Raw genomic sequence first — 22,770 nt, 5'->3', positions numbered from 1 at the left:
ACTGCTGATATATCCAGGTTGTCTGCCGTGGTCCTAAATGCAGACACACTGCGCTTTTCCATATTTTGTCATATATATATATATATATATATATATATATATATATATATATATACACACATACACACACATACATGTATGTATATATATATATATATATATATTTAATGCTGGGATTCTACACTCTAAGCACCACTTTGTGGGGGTTTTTTTTTGGGGGGGGTTGCCCTGGAGTGGTGCTTCTAACCTAAGGTTCCTGCCCCTATACTCCCTGATGCCGTCTTCACCTTTCATCAGCGCCATCTTGTGACTGCAACTTCTGTCTGCAGGAAGTCAGAAGTAGCAGAAACCCTCTATCAGGCCACGTTCACACGTTCAGTATTTTACCTCAGTATTTGTAGGCCAAAACCAGGAGTGGAACAATCAGAGGAAAAGTATAATAGAAACACGTCACCACTTCTGGATTTCTCACTCACTCCTAATTATGGCTACAAATACTGATGTGAAATAATGACCAAATACTGACCGTGTGAATGTGGCTTTAGGCTGGTTTCACACATTCTGATATTTTCAGTATCGGAAAAAGCGGTACTGGAGATATCCGTGTCCATGTGTGTAATATGTGTGGAAACTGTGTGCCGCATCAGTGCCACACGGACATTCGCTGGGGAAGAAGCGCTACAGTAAGCACTGTTCCCCGGCCAGGGGCACACCTAAAATGAAACAAGTTGAATCACTTCGCCTCAGGCGGCTTCGAGTCTTTGAAGTGTAAAGATCGATATTTCAAATATATTCCTTTTTAAAAGTGTATGTATTTAACATGTGCGTCAGGTTAGGCTAGTAAAGAAGACAACAAAATACGTGTCGGGGTGAGGGACGTGGCACAAGACTCCACACATGTGAGTTTCTTTTTAGAGTGGTTTTCATGGCGGTCACTTGCCTTTCATATGGAGGTTATATTTTTATGCGCCTCTATCACCTTATACTATATGAGCTATGGCTGCGGTCGGGCTCTTTGTAAATTAAGTCAGTGAGGTGCATAATTAGCCTCTATAATTTAGCCACATAATGAATATTGACATACCCTGATAATAGTATAAATTTGTATCTTTCTTTTTACATTGGCTGTATTGTGTGTTTAAAGGAGTCTATAGCCCCCTTGTTTGTCCCACAAGGGAGGTTACCTTTTTTGTCTTATTTATTTTGTTTGGTATTATTTTTGTTTACTTGGAAGTAATAAAAATTATTTGAATTTAATTTTTTTGCAGTTGTGCTTTTTCTGTTTTCCTATTTTGATTCTATAGTGGAACAGACGGGTTGTATATAGTAAAGAGTAAACCAGATTTATTTGTACTGATTTTACTATGGGGGGGGGGCATTTTGCAGTTCGCCTCAGGCAGCAGAGCGGCTAGGTTCACCCCTGTATGCACCTTGATTCTTACGTCCTTCGCAGAGATTAACCTGCCCAATTCCAGCCTTGCTGAAGCATCCCAGATCATCACCGATCCTTCACCAAATTTCACAGCGGGTGCAAGACACTGTGGCTTGTACGCCTCTCCAGGTCTCCGTCTAACCATTAGATGACCAGGTGTTGGGCAAAGCTGAAAAATAGGCTCATCAGAGATTACCTTACTCCAGTCCTCTATGGTCCAATCCTTATGGTCTTTGTCAAACTTCAGCCTGGCTCTCCTTTGCTTCTCATTGATGAAAGGCTTTTTTCTAGCTTTAGATGACTTGAGCCCTGCCTCTAGGAGCCTGTTACGAACTGTTCTTGCAGTGCACTTCACCCCAGCTGCCAATTGCCATTCTTTTTGTAGGTCACTTGATGTCATCCTGCTGTTGCTGAGTGACATTCGAATAAGATGACGGTCATCCCGGTCAGTGGAGAGTCATTTTCGCCCTCTGCCGGTCTGTAGCTTTGTTGTCCACAGTGTCTGCTGCTTGACCTTGTTGTAATGGATTGCCATCTTAGAAATTTTAAGGAAGGAGGCAACATGACGCTCACTGTATCCTTCTGCTAGTAAAGCCAGAATTGCGCCCTTCTTTTCCTCACTCAAAACTTTTCTTTTCAACTCCTTTGGAATGGTTAAAAGTTATTTTTTCATTGCTATTACTTTTGGGATATTACTAGCACTTGTTTTGCCATCTATCTTGTCCTATTGCAAGAGGATTGTGAACACCACAGCAGGGCTTTTTATACTTTCCTTCTAATGTAAGATTTGGTCCAGAAGCACATTAAGAAGCACATTAAGTAGAATGAGGTGTACTCTGGTTGGAATTCAACTGACACTGGAATGGAATGGCTTTCAGACATGTAGAGAAGCTGATTTTTTTATAAACCTGTGCAGTGGTCTCTTAATTTTTCCCACAGCTGTATATAGAATACTAATCCCTTCATGAGCGGTAGATTTTTGCACTTTTGTGTTTTCCTCTCCTTCTTCCAAGAGCCATATCGTTTTTATTTTTCTGTCACTATAGCTGCATGAGGGCTTCATTTTTGGAGGACGAGTGGTAATTTTGAATGGCATCATTCATATCATCATATAATGTTGCTGAATTCTTGGGTTTTATTTTTACTGTGTTTTTTGTGCGATAAAACTGATTTGGCAATATGATTATTCCCGGAAGTACGATTTTAGTGGTTAAAAAATAATTCAGAACTTATTTTAAAAATATATAGACATTTTCTTCAGTTTTACTATATTGTTTAGTACTCTTAGGTGACTTGACCTTGTGATGGAGCACCTATTCTATATCTACCATTGCAGTATATAAAAGAAATGTTGACCTCCTATGAAGTCCAGCCTATTGCTGGGCTTCATGAGAGTATTAAAGGCCCCCGACTGACAAGGTAATTCATAGAGACACTTCTGCATTTGAATGCCAGTTTAAGATATTGACAGCAGCATTTAAGAGGTTAAACATAAGCGATTTTAAAATGGGATAAGCTGACGTATAGCATGGGAAATGGTATCCTTCTGTATAGGCCAGTGGGACACAAAGCACAGAGTCTCCATGTAAATTAAAGGAACAATGCATGGTATATTTTATTCAATATAATGATACAGAATAAAAAAGTAGTTTACTACAGTACAAAAAACAGGATTTTTTGGGTTGCTTACCGTAAAATCTGTTTCTCGGAGCCTTCATTGGGGGACACAGAGACCATGGGTGTATGCTGCTGCCACTAGGAGGCTGACACTATGCACAAAAAAGTTAGCTCCTCCTCCGCCGTATACACCCCACCGACCGGCAGGAAATTCCTCAGTTAGTGAGAAAGCAGTAGGAGAAGTAACGGAATAGATTGAAAACAGAACGAACAACTCAACTGTAACCAATCGACAAACATAAGAACAGGAGTTGTAGAACATGGGAGGGTGCTGTGTCCCCCAATGAAGGCTTCGAGAAACAGATTTTACGGTAAGCAACCCAAAAAATCCTGTTTTCTCGTTCGCCTTATTGGGGGACACAGAGACCATGGGACGTCCCAAAGCAGTCCCTGGGGTGGGAAACAAACTTCCATCAGGCCAGTGGACTCACCACCGCGGCCTGCAGAAACCTTCTACCTAGGCTGGCGTCCGCCGAAGCATAGGTGTGGACCCTGTAGAATTTCACAAAAGTGTGAACCGAAGACCACGTTGCAGCTTTGCAAAGCTGCAGCGCGGAAGCTCTGTGGCGCACCGCCCAGGAGGCACCCACCGCCCGGGTAGAGTGCGCTCTGGTCCCTGAAGGAGCTGCACGATGCTTGACCCGGTATGCCTCCAAAATTGCCCATCTGATCCAGCGAGCAATAGTGGCCTTTGAGGCTGGGTGACCTTTCCTTGCACCATCTGGAATGATAAACAGAGAGTCTGACTTCCGCAAGGAAGATGTCCTGGCTAGATAGACTCTCAATGCCCTGACCAGGTCCAGCTTGTTCAAGGATCGCTCCCGAGGATGAGCTGGGCTCGGGCAGAAGGATGGCAGAACAATGTCCTCATTGAGGTGAAACGAAGATACCACCTTCGGAAGGAAAGAGGGCGGAGGCCGTAGAACTACCTTGTCCTGATGAAGTACCAAGAAGGGAGAGCGGCAAGAAAGGGCCGCTAATTCCGACACACGTCGGATGGAAGTAATGGCCACCAGAAAGGCCACCTTCCAAGAAAGGAGGGCAGGGAAACATCCCTGAGAGGTTCAAAAGGAGGACCTTGCAGAACCCCAAGAACGAAATTAAGATCCCAAGGATCCACGGGCGCTCAGTACGGAGGAACCGTGTGAGCCACACCCTGAAGAAAGGTTTTGACCTGGGGCCGGGAGGCCAGCGTCTTCTGAAATAAAATGGACAGTGCCGAAACTTGACCCTTAAGGAACTGAGAGCAAGCCCCGCATCCAGCCCTGTCTGAAGAAACGCCAGAACAGAAGGAAGCGAAAAAACCATGGCCGCAATGTCATTGGCCTCACACCAGGAGAAATAGGCTTTCCAAGTACGGTAATAGATCTTGGAAGAGGAAGGCTTTCTGGCGCGGATCATGGTATGAATCACTCGATCAGAGAATCCTGCCCGTTTCAAAACCTCGGTCTCAACAGCCACGCCGTTAAATTGAGCGACCGAGAATTGGGGTGGCAAATCGGGCCTTGCGACAGCAGATCTGCCCTGTCGGGAAGCTTCCAGGGGGCGTCCGCGAGAAGGTTGACAATGTCCGCGAAGCAAGACCTTCTGGGCCAATTCGGGGCGATGAGGACGACTGGAATCCCTTCTGCCTTGATTTTCTTCAACAGCTTGGGAAGAAGAGGCAAGGGAGGGAACAGGTAGGGGAGCTCGAACTGTGACCAAGGAACGGCCAGAGCGTCGGCGCCCCCTGCCAGGGGGTCCCGAGACCTGGACACGAATTGTGGTACCTTCCTTTTGAGGAGAGACGCCATGAGGTCTACGTCCGGGGTTTCCCACCGACAGCAGAGCAGATGAAACACCTCCGGATGTAGGGACCATTCCCCTGCCGCGAGACCCTCGCAGCTTAGAAAATCGGCGGCCCAGTTGTCCACGCCGGGAATGTGAACCGCGGAAATTGTTGGAACAAAGGTCTCTGCCCATTGAAGAATTCTGGACACTTCCGCCAGGGCTGAGACACTCCGTGTCCCCCCTTGTCGGTTGATATACGCCACCGCTGTGGCATTGTCTGTTTGAATCCTGACAGGCAGGCCCTTGAGGTGCCGTTCCCAGTGGACGAGAGCCAGAAGGATCGCTCGTATCTCTAGGACATTGATCTGCAGAGCTGATTCCTGAGTCGACCATTGACCCTGAACAGTGTGATTGCGGAACACTGCACCCCAGCCGATGAGGCTGGAGTCCGTTGTGACAATCTGGGAAGAAAGGACCGCCCCGAGAGAATGAGGGGAGACGTCAACCACCAGTTGAGAGACCGCTTGATCCGGCAAGAAAGACGAACCGGACGATCCAGAGACAGAGCCGACCTGTTCCACCTGGACAAAATGGCCTGCTGGAGGGGCCTGGCGTGAAAACTGGGCAAAGGGAACTGCCTCTATTGCTGCCACCATCTTCCCCAGAGTCCTCATGGCTGTCCTGAGAGATGAAAACCGTGCGATCTGTAGTGATCGGACGCCCTGCTGCAGGGAAAGAATCTTGTCTTGTGGGAGAAATACCCTTGACCGACGAGTGTCGAAAAGAAGGCCCAGAAACACAAGGCGTTGAGTAGGGATCAGACAGGACTTTTCCGGTTGACGATCCACCCAAAACTGGACAGGGTGTCTAGAACGATCGCCACACTTAGGCGGGCCTGATGAAAGGAGGGAGCCTTGATCAGAATATCGTCGAGATACGGAAAAAGAACAAGACCTCTGATCCTCAACAAGGCCATCAACGCCGCCATAATCTTCGTGAAGACCCTGGGAGCGGTGGCGAGCCCGAAAGGGAGCGCGACGAACTGATAATGTTCGTGGTGAATCGCAAACCACAGGAACTTCAGTGTCCGGGAAATATGGGCACGTGTAGATAGGCATCTTGGATGTCTATGGAACACATGAATTCCTGCTCCTCCATGGAGGCAATCACCGAGCGAACCGACTCCATCCGGAAGTGGCGGAGGCGAACTCTCTTGTTGAGTAACTTGAGATCCAAGATGGGTCGAACCGCCCCGTCCTTTTTCGGCACCACAAACAGGTTTAAATAAAACCCTGTGAATCGTTCCTATTTGGGAACGGGCACAATCACCCCGGAGCTGAGGAGAGAGGCGATGGCCGAACCGAACCCCGGGATCAAGGCAGGATCCCGTGGCGGACGGGATTGGAACAAGCGATCCCGTGGAAGAGAAACGAACTCTATTTTGTATCCTGTCGATACAACCTCTCTGACCCAAGCGTCCTCTACTGAGGCGAACCAGACGTCGCTGAAGAAAAGAAGTCGACCTCCCAATTGGAAGGGACCCACGGAAGACCGATGATAGTCATGCGGACGTAGACCGTCCAGATCTAGATCTGGGTGGTCTTCCCTGGGAAGAGTGGGACCGCCAGGACGGAGTGAGCCTGAAGGAGACCTTCTTTCTTTCCTGACGTGCTTGTGGCCTTTGCTGGTTGGAAGGGTTTTCCGCCGCATTGAAACGGCGGAAAGCCCGAAAGGGACGGAACCGCGCAAGATGCGGCATCCAAGGAAGCAGAAAGCAGATAATCCCCCGCATGGGAAATCTGATTGGCGAGATCGGCCAAATGCTCCAGTTGTGCCTTATCCAGAATGCCCTGCCGAAGGTCCTCTGCCCAAGCGGATATAGCCTTTGCTGCCCAAGATGAAGCAAAGATTGGACATACCGCCACAGATGCCGCCTCGAAGGCAGACTTTGCTAGGGATTCTATGATTCTGTCATTAGAATCTTTTAGAGATGCTACACCCGACAGCGGAAGAACAGTATTATTAGAGAGTCTGGATACGGGAGGGTCCACTGAAGGAGAAGCGGCCCAGTTGTCCGTGAGCTCTTTAGCAAACGGATACAGCACGCCGAGACGCTTTCCTCTTTGAAAGCGTCTAGTCGGATCTTCCCTTTCCTTGGTAAAAATCTTCCCAAACTCGGAATGAAAGGGAAACACCCTGGAAGGTGTTTCCGCCCGTCTGAACGAAACCTCCTGATCTGAGGATTTCGCAGGGGCGTCAGTGATGTCGAAGGTATGGTAAATCAGGGAATGAGGTTCTGCACCGTAACCTTCATGTTCGCATCCTGATCCGAATCCAGCTCTAAGACCCCTTCAGATTCCGAAAGCGCTTCACCTGACTCGGGAGAGGAGGCCCGAGAGGGAGACTGCTGGGGAGTATGGGGTGAGGTAGGGCGAGGAGAGGACTCCGCCTGGAGATCCTGCCTGGGTCTCTTGCGACTGACACTGGCTGGCTCAGATGGGACGTCCTGGGACGTGCTAGGTCCCGCAGAAGCTCCCAAGGGCAACTTATCCAGAACGGCTACTAGGGACCGAGACACCTTGGTGAGGTCTGCCACCGACTGTGATAGGGAGGAGGCCCAACCCGGCAAGGGGGGCTCACTCACCCCTGGGGCTATGGATGGCTCCTGAGCGGCGTCGGGCTGTGCAGGGGAGGGCCGAAGAGCGGGTACGATCAGCCGTAGGGATAGACATTGTGAAAAACCTGAGGTAGTGCCGGAAGGTTGGGGGACAGAGAGCGGAGAAGGGTCAGTCTGCCGTGCAGAACTACTCACGGTCCGGTGTCCCCAAAAGCGATGCTGCTCGACCTGTCCGGGGATGCAGATCAGGGAGAAGTCCGGCTGGCCGTCCCAAAGAGGCAAAAAGCTGCTTGCAGAAACTGCACAGGGGCTGGGGAGCCTCTCCAGCTGCGTCCGGCTGGCAGGCTGTGAAGATGGCGCCTGCCTGTAGAAAAGCGCGGGTCCCGGGGAAGGGCGGTCCTCGCAGGGTTAATAATTGCTGCCCTCTAGCCATATGCTGGGCAGGAGAGGGAAAGGCGGGGGGAGGGCCTGGGGAGAGCGGGAGTGAAGCCCGCTTAGTAGAAAGGGGCGGGGGGCGTGGCCGCGACGCTGCGGTAGGCCCGAACACAAGCCGGGGCCTAAATTAGTTGCGGCGGCCGCCTGTCAGCAGGGGGTCGGCGCGGAAGACGCTTCGCAACACCGGGCCGCGTCCCTGCCCAGAACTGCTCGACCCCAGCGCTACCCCTGCCAAGATGGAAAAAAAAAGGGGGAAGCACAGAACGAGGCCCGTGAAGACCCGGGGCCTGCATGGATGCGGTGACCGTGGGGGGATGCGGGGCGTGCAGGGACCCTAACGTGGTCCCCCTGGCGACCGCTCCAAGAGAAAACGTCGGGGGAAGACTGACATACTCACCCAGGCAGGGGGCCTTACAATAAAGGTACCTGAAAATCCCACGCTGTCTGTCTCTATGAAATCCGCGCCTCATCCAACCTTCAGGCTCTGGTAGGCGAGATGGTGGGAGGCGGGGGGCAAGGACCGTCCGTGCGGCTGGCACCTACTTGTGCGAGGCTCCTGGTCCTGCTCCGGAGACCTATGAGGATACGGGGTGGCAGTACACGCCGTACTCATAGTCTCTTTGTGGGAGTACGGATGTGACTGTTCACTCCGTATCCCTCCGGAACCTGCAAAGAAACGACGCACACTGAGGTAGATATGGGTCTAATAAAAGACCCGTGTCCACCTCCTACTGACACTAAGCTAAACTGAAGAATTTCCTGCCGGTCGGTGGGGTGTATACGGCGGAGGAGGAGCTAACTTTTTTTGTGCATAGTGTCAGCCTCCTAGTGGCAGCAGCATACACCCATGGTCTCTGTGTCCCCCAATAAGGCGAACGAGAAAGAAAGGATAGTGATAAGTGGTGAGTGAATGTGCTTGGATAAGGTATTATCCGAGCATGCTCAGGTGCTAACGAAGTGTCTACAGCGGGCTCGAAAAATATGTTTGCGTCCCTGAGCCTGCATGTCTCGCGGATGTTCAACAGCAGCAACATATGCTGCTTCTTAGACAATCTCTGCATGTGTTGCAGTTGTTTAACAGCCGGAAGACATTCAGGCGCAGGGACTCAAACAAATAATAATAAATGCTCTTGACATGTACATAAGGAGTTTTCTCCAGGCTTCCCCAATTCTTGAATTATAAAGTGATTTGTTTCAAAATTAAAAAGACATTAATATGGCTTAAGTAATATTATAGAAAAATGTACAAGTCTACTTTTACACACTGTATCAATTTTGTTCTATTATTTTAAGACACTAAATAAAAAAAATTGTTTTTCTGTATCAATCAGCCTATGCCGAAGGGATTAGGAAAGCTTCCTAATTGCCTACTTACTTGAGATCATCAATAACTTTGGCTTGTTCATTCAGCTCTCGTATATCAACTAGACGCTTCACAAACTTCTGTCCTCCTCGTGAGCTCTGAGATCCAGCCTGCCCTGCTCGCCTGTAGTCTGCGCTCTCCTGGATTAATATATCACATTACATTTGGATTTAGTCCCACAATAGCACTGACTGTACGACAACCAATAACCATGTAAGTTAGGCATGCAGTAATCATGGATTAAGATTCAATTAAATTCCTTGTGCCATTCACCAGTGATCCGAGTTTGGTTGATTTGATTAAGGTTGGCTCATTTTTACATACATTTGCCCATGAGTGAGACCTGCTTGCGCTCGTATGTAAACTGACAGAACCGGATGTCTCTGAACCAGAGAGATAATCTGCAGGGACTGAGTAACGTTGTCGTTTGGGGTGCAGGCCAAGTAGGTGATTTACAAGTCGCTGACCAAAGGTAAGTTTGTGGCTTTCTCCATTTACACAAACTGCTTCTGGGCTCTAAACAGCAAACAGCGCGGTTAGTTCTAAATTCTACAGGACAAAATAGTTACGTTACTGCGGATGTTATATTCATCTTACATCTTTCTAAAGCTTAACAATGTCAACAGAGAAGATGACATGACAGTTCCCTAATGTGTAACTTCTAACCAAATGACTACCTTCCCAAGCAAAGGAAAGACTGGTAAAAAGAATGTACTGGAAGCGATGGTGTGACCTCAAGGAGCTATACTATGGAAATGTTCTCTTTCTGATTTGAAAAAAAACAAGGCAACTAAGTGTGTGACTACCAAAGAAGTCTTTCTGCAATTTCGTGAAGAACCTCAATAATAGTTTTCACTACTGAGGAGAGCAGCCTTGTTGTAGATAAAAATTGCACAGCTCCAAGCCACATTATCAAGTCCCAGAATACAAGGCACTCACCCACTGATAAGATAGTGCTTCTAAAGGCCCCGTCACACACAGCGAGATCGCGGATTTTGTGACGTCACAGCGATCTCGCCAGCGACATCGTTGTGTGTGACACACATCAGCGACCGCCCCCCGCTGGGTATCGCTGATCATGCAGGATCGTCCTGGGCCATTTTTTGATTGTTGGTCTCCCGCTGGCCAGCACGCATCGCTGCATGTGTCAGCGGGAGACGAACGATCAGCGACGCTGCACGCTGGTATCTAAGGTAAACAGCGGGTTTCTAAGAGCCGCGCGGCTCTTAGAAACCCGCTGTTTACCTTAGGTACCAGCTTGCTCGCTGACCCTGATCGCTGGTGAGTCTGTCTATGTGACAGGTCACCAGCGATCAGCCTAACGATGTCCCAGCGATCTCATCCACGTAGGATCGTTGGTGGGATCGCTGGGACATCGCTGTGTGTAACGGGGCCTTTACACTGGAGAAGGTCAGTGGACATGTGGAATAACTGCACAGAAGCTTTATAACAAAGGACTGCTGCAGATATACTGTATATGGGAAGATGCCATGTACCCCACCATTACTGATATCTTCTCATACACACGTGGTCAAAATTGTTGGTACCCCTCGTTTAATGACAGAAAAACCCACAATCGTGACAGAAATAACTTGAATCTGACAAAAGTAATACTAAATCAAAAATCTATGAAAATGAACAAATGAAAGTCAGACATTGCTTTTCAACCATGCTTCCACAGAATTAAAAAAAAAATAAAATAAATAAAACTCATGAAATAGGCCTGGTCAGAAATGATCGTACCCCCGAAAATAATGTGATAAAAGGGACATGTTAAATCGCGGTGTGTCCAGTAATTAGCATCATAGTTGTCTACAATCTTGGAATCAGTGAGTGGCCTGTATAGAGGGCGACAGATACTCACTGTGCTGTTTGGTGACATGGTGTGTATCACACTCAATATGGACCAGAGGAAGCAAAGGAAAGAGTTATCTCAGGAGATTAGCCACAGGAGGAAAATTGATGGCAAATCAAAGAGATGGATAATACGAATGGTAACAAAATAGACCAAAAAAAAACTTCTAAACAGATTAAAGGTGAACTTCAAGCTCAAGGAACATCAGTGTCAGATCGCACCATCCGTCGTTGTATGAGCCAAAGTGGACTTCATGGGAGACGACCAAGGAGGACACCATTGTTGAAAAAAAGTCATAAAAAAAGCCAAAGAGGAATTTGCCAAACTACATGTTGACAAGCCACAAAGCTTCTGGGAGAATGTCCTATGGACAGATGAGACAAAAATGACTTTTTGGCAAGGCACATCAGCTCTATGTTCACAGACGGAAATATGAAGCATATCAAGAAAAGATCAAGGTCCCTGCATTGTCCGCCCATCAAAAACTTGTGGTCAGCAATTTTTGACCTACACAATAGATTGTCTATTATCAATATTAGACTCACAATGGAAGCTGCATTATTGTCCTTGAGTGACATCTCAGTTTCCAAATTCAAAAAAGGTCTTCTTAGACATTTCCTTACAGCTGTCAGAAACTTGATCCCCAGATATTGGAAACAGGTAAAGTCACCTTCTTGTTCTGAGTTTGTCGCTGAGCTTAACGATATCTATAGAATGGAGCAAATGATAGGCCAAATAGTTGGCGACACAGACAGAGTCTATAACACTTGGGCTCCCTGGCTTGTTTTTAGAGAGACCTCTGGGTTGGAGGTATGGGTATCGGGACACTGATGATTCTCTTCAATACATGAACACCCCTTTGATTTGACTGGATGGTATTCGGGGCATCCTGGGTTCCTGGATGGTCTTCCTGGATCTTGACTCCCATCGGAGGATCTATGGCCTTCCGGGTCTAGGGAATTCCTCAATCCCATTTCTAATTTGTAATTCCTATCTTTTACGATCATTTAATCACCTCCCCTCTCTTTTTTTCTTTTTTCTTCTTTCCCTCCCGTTTCCTTTCTCTTCATTTTCTTGTTAAGATTGTATAAATATCTTTCTGTCACAAACATTCTAAACATGTCAATATCCTTTTATTGACTGCTCTATAAACCCATCAATATATTGATTGTTTTTAGTTTAGCAAGTTTTATTACAATAGATATGATACAGCTATCATTTATATCCTACAGTTGATAATCTCATGCTGATGTGGATTATATGTTTTCTTATATACCTTACAATAAGCCTGGATTCTATAATTATTTCAATAAACTTGATTTACACAAAAAGGAACACTGTCCTTACTGTGAAACATGGAGGAGGTTCTGTTATGTTCTCAGGCTGCTTTGCTGCATCTGGCACAGGGTGTCTAGAATCTGTGCAGGGTACAGTGAACTCTCAAGACAATCAAGGGATTCTAGAGAGTAATGTGCTGCCCAGTGTCAGAAAGCTTGGGCTCAGTCACAGGTTATGGGTCTTGCAACAGGATAATGACCCAAAACACACAGCTAAAAACACCCAAGAATGGCTAAGAGGAAAACATTTGTCTATTCTGAAGTGGTCTTCTATGAGCCCTGACCTAAATCCTATTGAGCATCTTTGGAAAGAGCTGAAACATGCCATCTGGAAAAGACAACCTTCAAACACGAGACAACTGGAGCAGTTTGCTCTTGAGGAGTGGGCTAAAATACCTGTCTAAAGGTGCAGAAGTCTCATTGACAGTTACAGGAATTGTTTGATTGCAGTGATTGCCTCAAAAGGTTGTGCAACACAATATTATGTTAAGGGTACCATCATTTCTGTCCAGGCCTCATTCATGAGTTTTATTTTTTTACAAATTCTGTGGAAGCATGGTTGAAAAGCAATATCCGACTTTCATGTGTTCACATTCATAGATTTTTGATTTATCATTACTTTTGTCAGATTCAAGTTATTTCTGTCACCATTGTGAGTTTTTCTGTGATTAAACAAGGGGTACCAATAATTGTGACCACGTGTGTACATAGAGAGCTGCCATGTTATATCTAATATAGGATGGTTGTCAAATGCACAATTAAGTTAGTGCATGTAATGCGTCAGCATGCTGCACTTTTCTGATAGGACAACTGGTGCCAATGTGAACAGTATTATCCAAAATTTGCAGTTATTTCCTCTCCATAAAAGCTATTAGACCGAGATTAAAGCTTTAGGCTATGTGCACATGCTGCGGTTCCGCTGCGGTTTTGGCCGCAGCAGAACTGCATGTTATCCTATAGGATTTACAATTTTCTGTGCACATGCTGCGGATTTTTAACTGCGGAAAAGCTGCGGTTTTAAATCCGCAGAAAGAAATGACATGTCAATTCTTTTCTGCGGATTCTGCTGCGGTTTACCATCTCCTCCACTGTAGAGGTGATAAACCGCAGGCCAATCCGCAGGTCATTTTACCTGCGGTTTTATCTGCGGTTCCGCAGATAAAAAATCCGCAGACCAATCCGCAGCATGTACACATAGCCTTACTATCCCTGACCCAAAGGAATGTGTAGATCAGAACTGTTTGGCTTTCATTCTAGAAAGATAAAAGATGTCAACACTTACACAGAAAATGGCACAGATCAATCGGAGCACACGGTGCACAATAATAACTGCAGCCAGGACTTACTGCGTGTACGGTGGGAGACATAGTATCAATGTCGTCTTCGTCTGACAGGTCAGCTATATTCACAGAGTTCAGGTCCGCAATGTCATCGACGTCTTCTTCTCCGGTCAGTGTGGTTAGGGTATTGCCAAGAGCATTAAGCCTTTTACCAATGTTGGGGTCCATGTGCACATCAATGCCACACATCTTCCATAACACATTCAGAGTCCATGTGCCCGCACTGTGGCTTTCTACAGTACAGAAGAAAATGACAAAAGTGTGTACTTAACGAGGCTCTGTCACCGGGTTAAAAGCGGACTTGTTACTCTTATTTTATTCCTGCAGGTCCCTGGAGTATTCCGGTTTCACTTTTAATTCCGCCATACGGTTCTAGAGAAATGAGCCTTTTTTTTTGAGGGCTAATTTTTATGGTCTTTTCCAAGGGGGCGGTGCTCACAACTAAATTATGCAGAGCATCCTGAAGACACACCCCTAGATAATCTGACCTATGACCTATTAGTAAAGACCAGAAAAACAAGCATATTTGGCATACTGAGTATATACTACTAATATTATTCATAATTTAAAATAAAAAAGCAAACAAAAACAACCTGCATACTGAGGGGGACAGCAGGAATAAACTAAGAGTAAAAACACTTTTGTAGTAGTGACAAGTCCACTTTAAGGTCACCATAGAGTTCAAATATCTATTTCTCCAGAATCCCTTGCCCCATACACCCAATGTAAATCTGGCCAAGCTGTCCTCAGGGTGAGGAGAATAGGCTGTTCTCCAGCGAGAACACAATGATCGAGCATGTTGAAATCCAGTATCCAGTACAACAACTATACTATATATTTTTTTGTTACATTGGAGCCTATGAGTGACGAAAGTCACTGTATTGTATCTCTCAGTGGTATACGTCAGGAGCTTTTCCTGATATACACAACAGAGGCCATTAATGTGATCTGGACAGGGCATGGGCACCTGCAGATTTGGTTATAAGTGACATAACATTTGGTATTTGGCCAACGTTGACTGTAGGTATGATGTCAACCAGACGTTACACCCCATGCTGCTTTCTAAAACAAAATGAAGAGTTTGGGCAAACCGTGCAGAGATTTGGAAATCTTCTGTATATGACAGATAACAAGTAATGCTGATATTTGGTAACATTACATACGCTAATATTATGCAATTATCCTCTTCAGAGAGGAAGATTACTAGAACTGTATTGCCACCTATTGGGTTAGCAATTCTACAAGTCAATATTGACCGTTTAAGAAGCCATGTCACGTGAAGCTAAACCAGATACTCTATTTGCAGAGAGTGTTTGCTGCTCATCAGGGCAAAGCAGAAGGTGTGATTTGGCTAGGTGATGGGCCTGAGACATTAACCATATCTAGCTATAGTATGCAATGATTGCTGATTTCTCAGCAAAACAATGAAAAAGAGAAGAAAAGTCTGGATAATGGCCTTCTAAATGGCTCACTTACTATACTTGGCAGAAAAATCACATATGTGGCTAGGGAGAGAAGACAGTAGAGAGAGCACGGCACTCAGGAATAGCTTGGTTGTCGGTGCTCAAGTCGGGTGTCCAACCCATCAAATCAAAATGACAAAAATCTTGGTACTCAATGTGTGAAATATTCAGATTCTTTTTATTTCGTGCATCCAGACAGAAAAGGTTAAACGTTTTCGGTCCACTACAGGACCTTCATCAGAACAATCTTGTTTACTGAAACAAAGCGTCTTCCACACGGGCTGCCAGACCACAGACCAGGATGTCACTTGCGCTATACTACTCCAGAGGCTGGTATACCCACTGCTATCAGCGCTGTCTCCCCTCCCTATACCAGTGGCCCTGGAGGTGTCTTCTCTGAAGTACTACGGTGCACAGCTGTCTGTTCTAACTTTGGACGGTCCAGTCCATACACGCTTCCAGGACGCCAGCTACCCAACACATTCACCGGCTATCCAGACTCTCTACTTTGTCCTCTTTGACTAGCGGTTAAAGGATTTATCTGTTTCAGTAAACAAGATTGTTCTGATGAAGGTCCTATAGTGGACCGAAAACGTTTAACCTTTTCTGTCTGGATGCACGAAATAAAAAGTATCTGAATATTTCACACATTGAGTGCCAAGATTTTTGTCATTTAGGGCGAGAAGACAGTTATCTCAGTTAAGTGGATTAGAGGTGTGTTCTACTACTTTAATGTTCATTAGAACATTGGTTGGGGTCCAACACCCTGCAACCCCATGTATTCAGTGTTGTTGGTGGCTGGCTGCTTGCATTTGCAGAAAAAAATAATATCTAGCTAACAATCTATGTCTCATATGGCAATGCTGCTGGGGTGAAGAATGTTTATTTTCTCCCCACAGTGTTAGGGTCCTGTTACACATAGCGACGCTCCAGCGATCCCGACAACAATATACGACCTGGTAAGGATCGCTGGTACGTCGCTACACAGTCGCTAGTAAGCTGTCAAACAGGCAGATCTACTCAACGACGCAGCAATGATACGGCGATCCGTATAACGACCTTGGCGGTCGTTGGGACCTTGTCACACAGCAGCTATTCTGACGACTCAGACCTCGATATGCGTGCTTCAGCATTGTGTTTTCCACGCCCCTCTGCTCCGATTGGTGGCCACTACTGCGCTATCACTACGCGGTTTGCTTCAGCGTCCCTGTCTTTATTCGTGGATCCACAGTTACTGAAATGGGGACACGCGATTATTATAACTGTACATGTTAAATGCTATGATTGCATATAATTGATAGCTGACCTATAAAAGGAAAAGCTACAAAGATCCTAATTTGAGAACACCAATCGGAGATGAGGGGGCATTGAAAAGAAAGCAAAATCATGCCTGCGTCCCTGAGTTCTGAGTCGCCAATGAGGTCGCTCGTTGCTGTTATGTCGTCAAACACAGCAATGCATGCTGGCCAGCGGGACACCAACGATCAAAAAATGGCCTAGGACATTCGAGCATGATCAGCGATATTGCAGCGGGGGGCCGGTCGCCGCTATGTGTCACATGTAGTGAGATCGCTGGCGGCGTCGCTGTTGCGTCACAAAACCTGTGATGTTTCAGAAATCTCGCTATGTGTGAAGTACCCTTTAGGCTAAGTACAGGCACCAGCCAGCATGAGATAACGCTATTAGCCTAAAGACTAACCCTATATCTGCAGACTAATAGCATTTCTTCTGGTGACAGGTTCCTTTTAACCCCTTCACACTACAGCCCATTTTCGTTTTTGCATTTGTGTTTTTTGCTCCCCTGCTTCCCAGAGCCATAACTTTTTTATTTTTCCGTTAATATGGCCATGTGAGGGCTTCATTTTTGCAGGACGAGTTGTAGTTTTGAACACCACCATTGGTTTTAACATAGTGTGTACTGGAAAACGGGAAAAATATTCCAAGTGCAATGAAGTTGCAAAAGAAGTGGTATTCCACAACTGTTTTTTTTACCATGTTCACCAAATGCTAAAACTGACCTGCCATTATGATTCTCAAGGTCATTATGAGCTCACAGATATTAAACATGTCTAGTTTTTTTTATTTAAGTCTTGAAAAAAAAATCCAAAGTTTGATACAAAAAAATTGTGTCATTTTCCTAGACCCATAGCGTATCCATTTTTCATGACCTGGGGTTGGGTGAGGGCTTATTTTTTGCGTGCCGAGCTGACGTTTTTAATGATACCATTAAGGTGTAGATACAATCTTTTGATCGCCCGTTATTGCATTTTAATCAATGTTGTGGCAACCAAAAAAACGTATTCAGGCAGCTGTCCTCAGCTTGTAAGTAGTGCATGATATCCCTGCCATGCGCTGCTTACAAGCATAAAGCAGCTGCTGGCATTAGAACAAGACAATACGAAGAAGTGCAGGAAAGTATGTGTATTGGTTTTGTTTTTTTAATGTTTTTCCGATGGGGCCATGCATACAAGGATAAGGGATGGGGCCTTGCATACCAAAATGGCAATAGGGGCCCTGCATACCAGGATAGGGATGAGGGGGACCATTCCTACAGGATAGGGATGAGGGGGAACATGCCTACCAGGATGGGGATGAGGAGGCCATGCACACCAGGATGGGGATGAGAGGTGCCATGCATACCAGGATAGGGATGAGGGGGACCATTCCCAGCAGGCTAGGGATAAGGGGGACATGCCTACCAGGATGGGGATGAGGAGGCCATGCACACCAGGATGGGAATGAGAGGGGCCATGCATACCAGGGTAGGGATGAGGGGCCATGTATACCAGGATGGGGATGAGGAGCCATGCATATCAGGACGGGGATGAGGGGACCACACATACCAGGATAGGGGATATTAATTAAGTACAGGATGGACAACATTTTTTTTCTTCAATATTTTTCTCTAATTTCCTCCTCTAAAACCTAGGTGCGTTTTATGGTCCGATGTGTCTTCTAGTCCGAAAAATACAATATATGCTTTTTCACAATGGATTCCTATGGTGACATCTGCCGTTGTCTGAAGCATTATACTAATAAAACCCAATTGTCAGAGTAGACGAACTGTGTCCTCCTACCTGCACAAGCCAGTCCTGTGGTCCTAGAGCACACCTCATAAGTTCCATCAGGTACTACACCTAAGGATGAATTCACAAAGACATTAGATATCTCTCACAAAGCTGTAAAAGTGTATTAAAAAAACATAAAACATTTGCTATATTTTAATGCGCCAGTGGAAAAAGGCTGATAGTTTAGTGTTTTCCTAGTCTATCCTAGTCTATATTCAATTGTCTATTAAATAAACAACTTCTGACAAGGTTGTAAGAAGCTTTTATTAATACCCAAACTGTTTACAACCAGCCGCTGGTTATTGGGGGTGCCGGGTATCAGTCCCCTACTAATCTCATATTTATAACCTATGCTGTGGACAGGTCAACAAAATCGCAAAGCCGAACAACCATGAAAAATGGGGATATCCACTAGACAATTCTGATTAGTAACAAAGGTCCCTTGAAAATACACTAATCACGAAGAGTCAGGTTTCTGAACCCCCTGTGATTAGCAGTTATCTGTGGCAAAATTTGGCAGAAAAGTTAGAAAACGTTCAATTTTTCTGCAGCGCCACTAACAGGAAAATTAGTCATAAATCAGTGTTCATTCATATTAACCAGTTGTCTGTGTAAGGCTGGTTTCATACAACCATGGTCTCTTCTGCATGAACTGGCAACGAGTTTTCTGAGCAGAAACCAGCAGCCTTATATGTACCTTTGAGGCTGTGGGGATCGGGTCAGGAGACCAGCAGCCAGTCAGTTCATCGCGGCACATACTAAGACCATGGAACTCAGATGCAAGATGTTCACCTAACACAGGACCAGCCAAATCCTCCAGAGTGAGGGATACATCCAATTTCTGGGCTCAGTGGTCTTGTGCCGAGTACAGCGGTATCACTGCTGTACCCAGTGGTCATATGCGCTGTGGTTTGCCTATCAAAACATGCCTGGGTAGCAGCGGTGGAGAGGCAGCACTGGACAAGGAAAACGTATTATTTTTACAGCGAGCAAGTCTCTGGATTAAAAAAGGCATGGAAACCCCATTTAAAAACATAATTAAATGAAAAAAAGAAAAAAAAAAATCTTATGCACCGTCAATATGTTCAAAGACATAACCCTTATGCAATGCCACTAATTAGGTCATGCTATTTATCAAAATATATGGAGACAACAGTGGACATAAATATAAATTCTATATCCAAGTTCCTCCAAGTTTAAAGCAAAACATTGAAATTGAAAAATGTCATTCATTTAAATTTATTTGTATAAAAGAAAAATAATATACTATGCATGTAAATATCATTACCGTATATACAAGTATAAGCCGAGATTTTCAGCCCATTTTTTAAGGCTGAAAGTCCCCCTCTTAGCTTATACTCGAGTCATATACGCCAGGGGGTCGGCAGGGGAGGGGGACCGGGGGTGTCAGATCATACTTAACCACTCCTGGCGCGGTCTCTGCAGCCCTGCTTCTCCCAAGGTCTATGGCACCTGTGTTCAGCGGTCACGTGATACCGGTCATTAAAGTAATGAAGTATACGCATATTCATGACTTTAATGAGCGGTACCACGTGACCGCTGAAGGAAGAACTGCCGGAGACCGCGGGAGAAGCAGGGGCTGCAGAGACCGCGCCAGGAGGGGAGGTAAGTACATGCAATATTCACCTGTCCCCGTTCCACCGCCGCTCTGTTCTGGCTGTGACATTTAGGTCAGAGGGTGTGATGACATGGTTAATGCGCACCTTCCGCCTGAGCAGTCACTGACAGAGGACCCGGAAGACAGAGCGGCGCGCGGAAGTGGAACGAGGACAGGTGAATTTCTCAGGTGCCAGGGCCTGAGCCTGCTCAGGACACCGGCACCTGGCCCCCAGAGACAAGAGGTGAGTATGTCATTTTTTTTTATTCGCAGCAGTATATGGGGCCATAACCTTTATGGAGCAGCATATGGCGCATAATTTATGGAGCATCTTATGGGGCGGCATATGGCACATAATTTATGGAGCATCTTATGGGGCATAATCTATAAAGCATCTTATGGGGCAGCATATGGGGAATAATCTACGAACCATCTTATGGGGCATAATCTATGGAGCATTTTATGGGGCAGCATATGGGGCATAATCTATGGCGCATCTATGGAGCATCTTATGGGGCAGCATATGGGGCATAATCTATGGAGCATCATATTCTATGGAGCATCTTATGGGGCCATTATTAACCTTTGTGCAGCATTATATGGGGTGTATTTTGTATGGAGCATCTTATGGGGCCATCATGAAATTTATGGGGCCATAACCTTTATGGAGCAGCATATGGGGCATAATCTATGGAGCATTTTATGGGGCAGCATATGGGACATAATCTATGGAGCATCTTATGGGGCAGCATATGCGGCATAATCTATGGAGCATCTTATGGGGCATAATCTATAAAACATCTTATAGGGCAGCATATGGGGCATAATCTACGAAGCATCTTATGGGGCATAATCTATGGAGCATCTTATGGGGCAGCATATGGGGCATAATCTATGGAGACTCTTATGGGTCAGCATATGGGACATAATCTATGGAGCATCTTATGGGGCAATTATTAACCTTTGTGCAGCATTATATGGGCTGTATTGTGTATGGAGCATCTTATGGGGCAATCGAACTTTATGGAGCATTATATGGGGCTCCTGATTCAATGTGTATATTCAAAAACATTTAACCTACTGATGTCTCAATTAATTTTACTTTTATTGGTATCTATTTTTATCTTTGTAATTTACCAGTAACTGCTGTATTTTACACCCTAGGCTTATACGCGAGTCAATAAGTTTTCCCAGTTTTTTGTGGCAAAATCAGGGGGGTCAGCTTATACTCGGGTTGGCTTATACTCGAGTATATTCAGTAGATAATAATAAATAACCTTTATTTTTATATAGCGCTAACATACTCTGCAGCGCTTTACAGATTTGCGCACATTACCATCGCTGTCCCCGAGGGGGCTCACAATCTAGATTCCCTATCAGTATATCTTTGTAATGTGGGAGGAAACCAATGAACCCGGAGGAAACCCACGCAAACTCAGGGAGAACATACAAACTGCTTGCAGATGTTGTCCTTGGTGGGATTTGAACCCAGGACTCCAGCGCTGCAAGGCTGCAGTGCTAACCACTGAGCCACTGTGCTGCCCCATAATACAGCAATAAATATAACTGCTGATCCATTGTACATATGTTAACAACATACTTACATGCATTCATAACCAGGTCAGTTCGAATTTCTGGCTTCCAATCATCCCATGAGGTTTCAAAACCATCAGCAAAGCGAATGCAGAAGTTTTTGAAGTGCCCTTTGCTCACCAAAGACTCAGAAGAACAGGCTGTGATCAGAGTGCTCTCAATTGTAAGCACCAAAGCAGAACCAGTATCAAAGTCAGCTGTATGATTTGCCTATGGAAAAACAATTTTTTATTGCTGATACATATATTCATATTCTGTGGCTTATGATGATTGTCATCACTCACAACATTCCAGCTCAGATTCAGGTAGCTAAATGCTGCAGCAAGGCTGACCAATGAGCCAGTGTGCTGACCAACACGCAGTACACACAAGTATTTGGACAGTGAAGTTTCTCAATTTAGCATTATCTGTACTGTGAAGCACGGTCCTATCAGTTTTGTATCTGAGCAAGACATATAACTCCATATATTTTCAGAACTTATCATGCTACTTCATCTTAGATACCTATATGGTCCCTGCCATCTGTGCCATAGTTTTCTTCTTTTTAGTCTTTAGAATGGCTGCCTTCACTTGCACTGACATGTCTTTGGACTGCATATTGACAGCTCCCATTAGCAACTACCAGATGCAAATTCAACATTTAGAATCAACCATGACCTTCCTTTATCACCTTAGCTTGCCATGAATTGTTTAGGTAACATGCCAGTTCATGGCAGGAGACCTATCAGTCAATTGTCCAACTAATTGTGAACCTGTGAAAATGAAGGGACCATGTAAATAATGTAATAATTCCTAAGAGGTAAATGTCATTCTTTGCAAAAACCACCTGAAATAAAGCTGGAAATCTACATGTCAATCACATCTTGATGGCTTGGTTTTAAAGGGGTGTTCCACAGCATATGCCGTCAACATGTAGTAAAAATGGGTTCTACTAATGTGACTTGCACCTATGTTGAGGATGTGGCCACAACGCAGGCTGCTGTAGGTTCTGAGAAGTACAGAATTCTCATATGAGGATTCACACCACCTCCCCTCTGACAGCGGCATGGATCAGGTCCACAATTTACAAATACAATCAGCTCTCATTGGTGGCACTCATATCTACTATACTTTTATGGATATGCCATAATGTAAAAAAATCAGAATACCCCTTTAAATCCATTACACTGATGTCCAGAGACTAAATTATGTAGATTATGTCA

At 45.4% G+C, this 22,770-nt stretch overlaps 1 protein-coding gene across 2 annotated transcripts in view; it reads right to left on the bottom strand.

The window, feature by feature from the left end:
* Window positions 1-22,770, bottom strand: part of BLTP1 (bridge-like lipid transfer protein family member 1) — a 451,393-nt gene that overhangs the window by 104,627 nt on the left and 323,996 nt on the right. For both annotated transcript variants that reach the window (XM_073572011.1, XM_073572012.1), the window contains 5 exons: window positions 21,580-21,778; window positions 18,367-18,426; window positions 13,833-14,059; window positions 9,619-9,810; window positions 9,307-9,434 (listed from right to left, as the gene is read on the bottom strand). In XM_073572011.1, coding sequence (XP_073428112.1) covers window positions 9,307-9,434; window positions 9,619-9,810; window positions 13,833-14,059; window positions 18,367-18,426; window positions 21,580-21,778 — 806 coding nt within the window. The remainder of the gene's footprint in view (window positions 1-9,306; window positions 9,435-9,618; window positions 9,811-13,832; window positions 14,060-18,366; window positions 18,427-21,579; window positions 21,779-22,770) is intronic.

Source organism: Dendrobates tinctorius, unplaced genomic scaffold (genome assembly GCF_039654945.1).
Source record: "Dendrobates tinctorius isolate UK_male_01 unplaced genomic scaffold, ASM3965494v1 ptg000030l, whole genome shotgun sequence".
NCBI lineage: Eukaryota > Metazoa > Chordata > Amphibia > Anura > Dendrobatidae > Dendrobates > Dendrobates tinctorius.
This window is presented reverse-complemented; position numbering and strand designations above follow the sequence as displayed.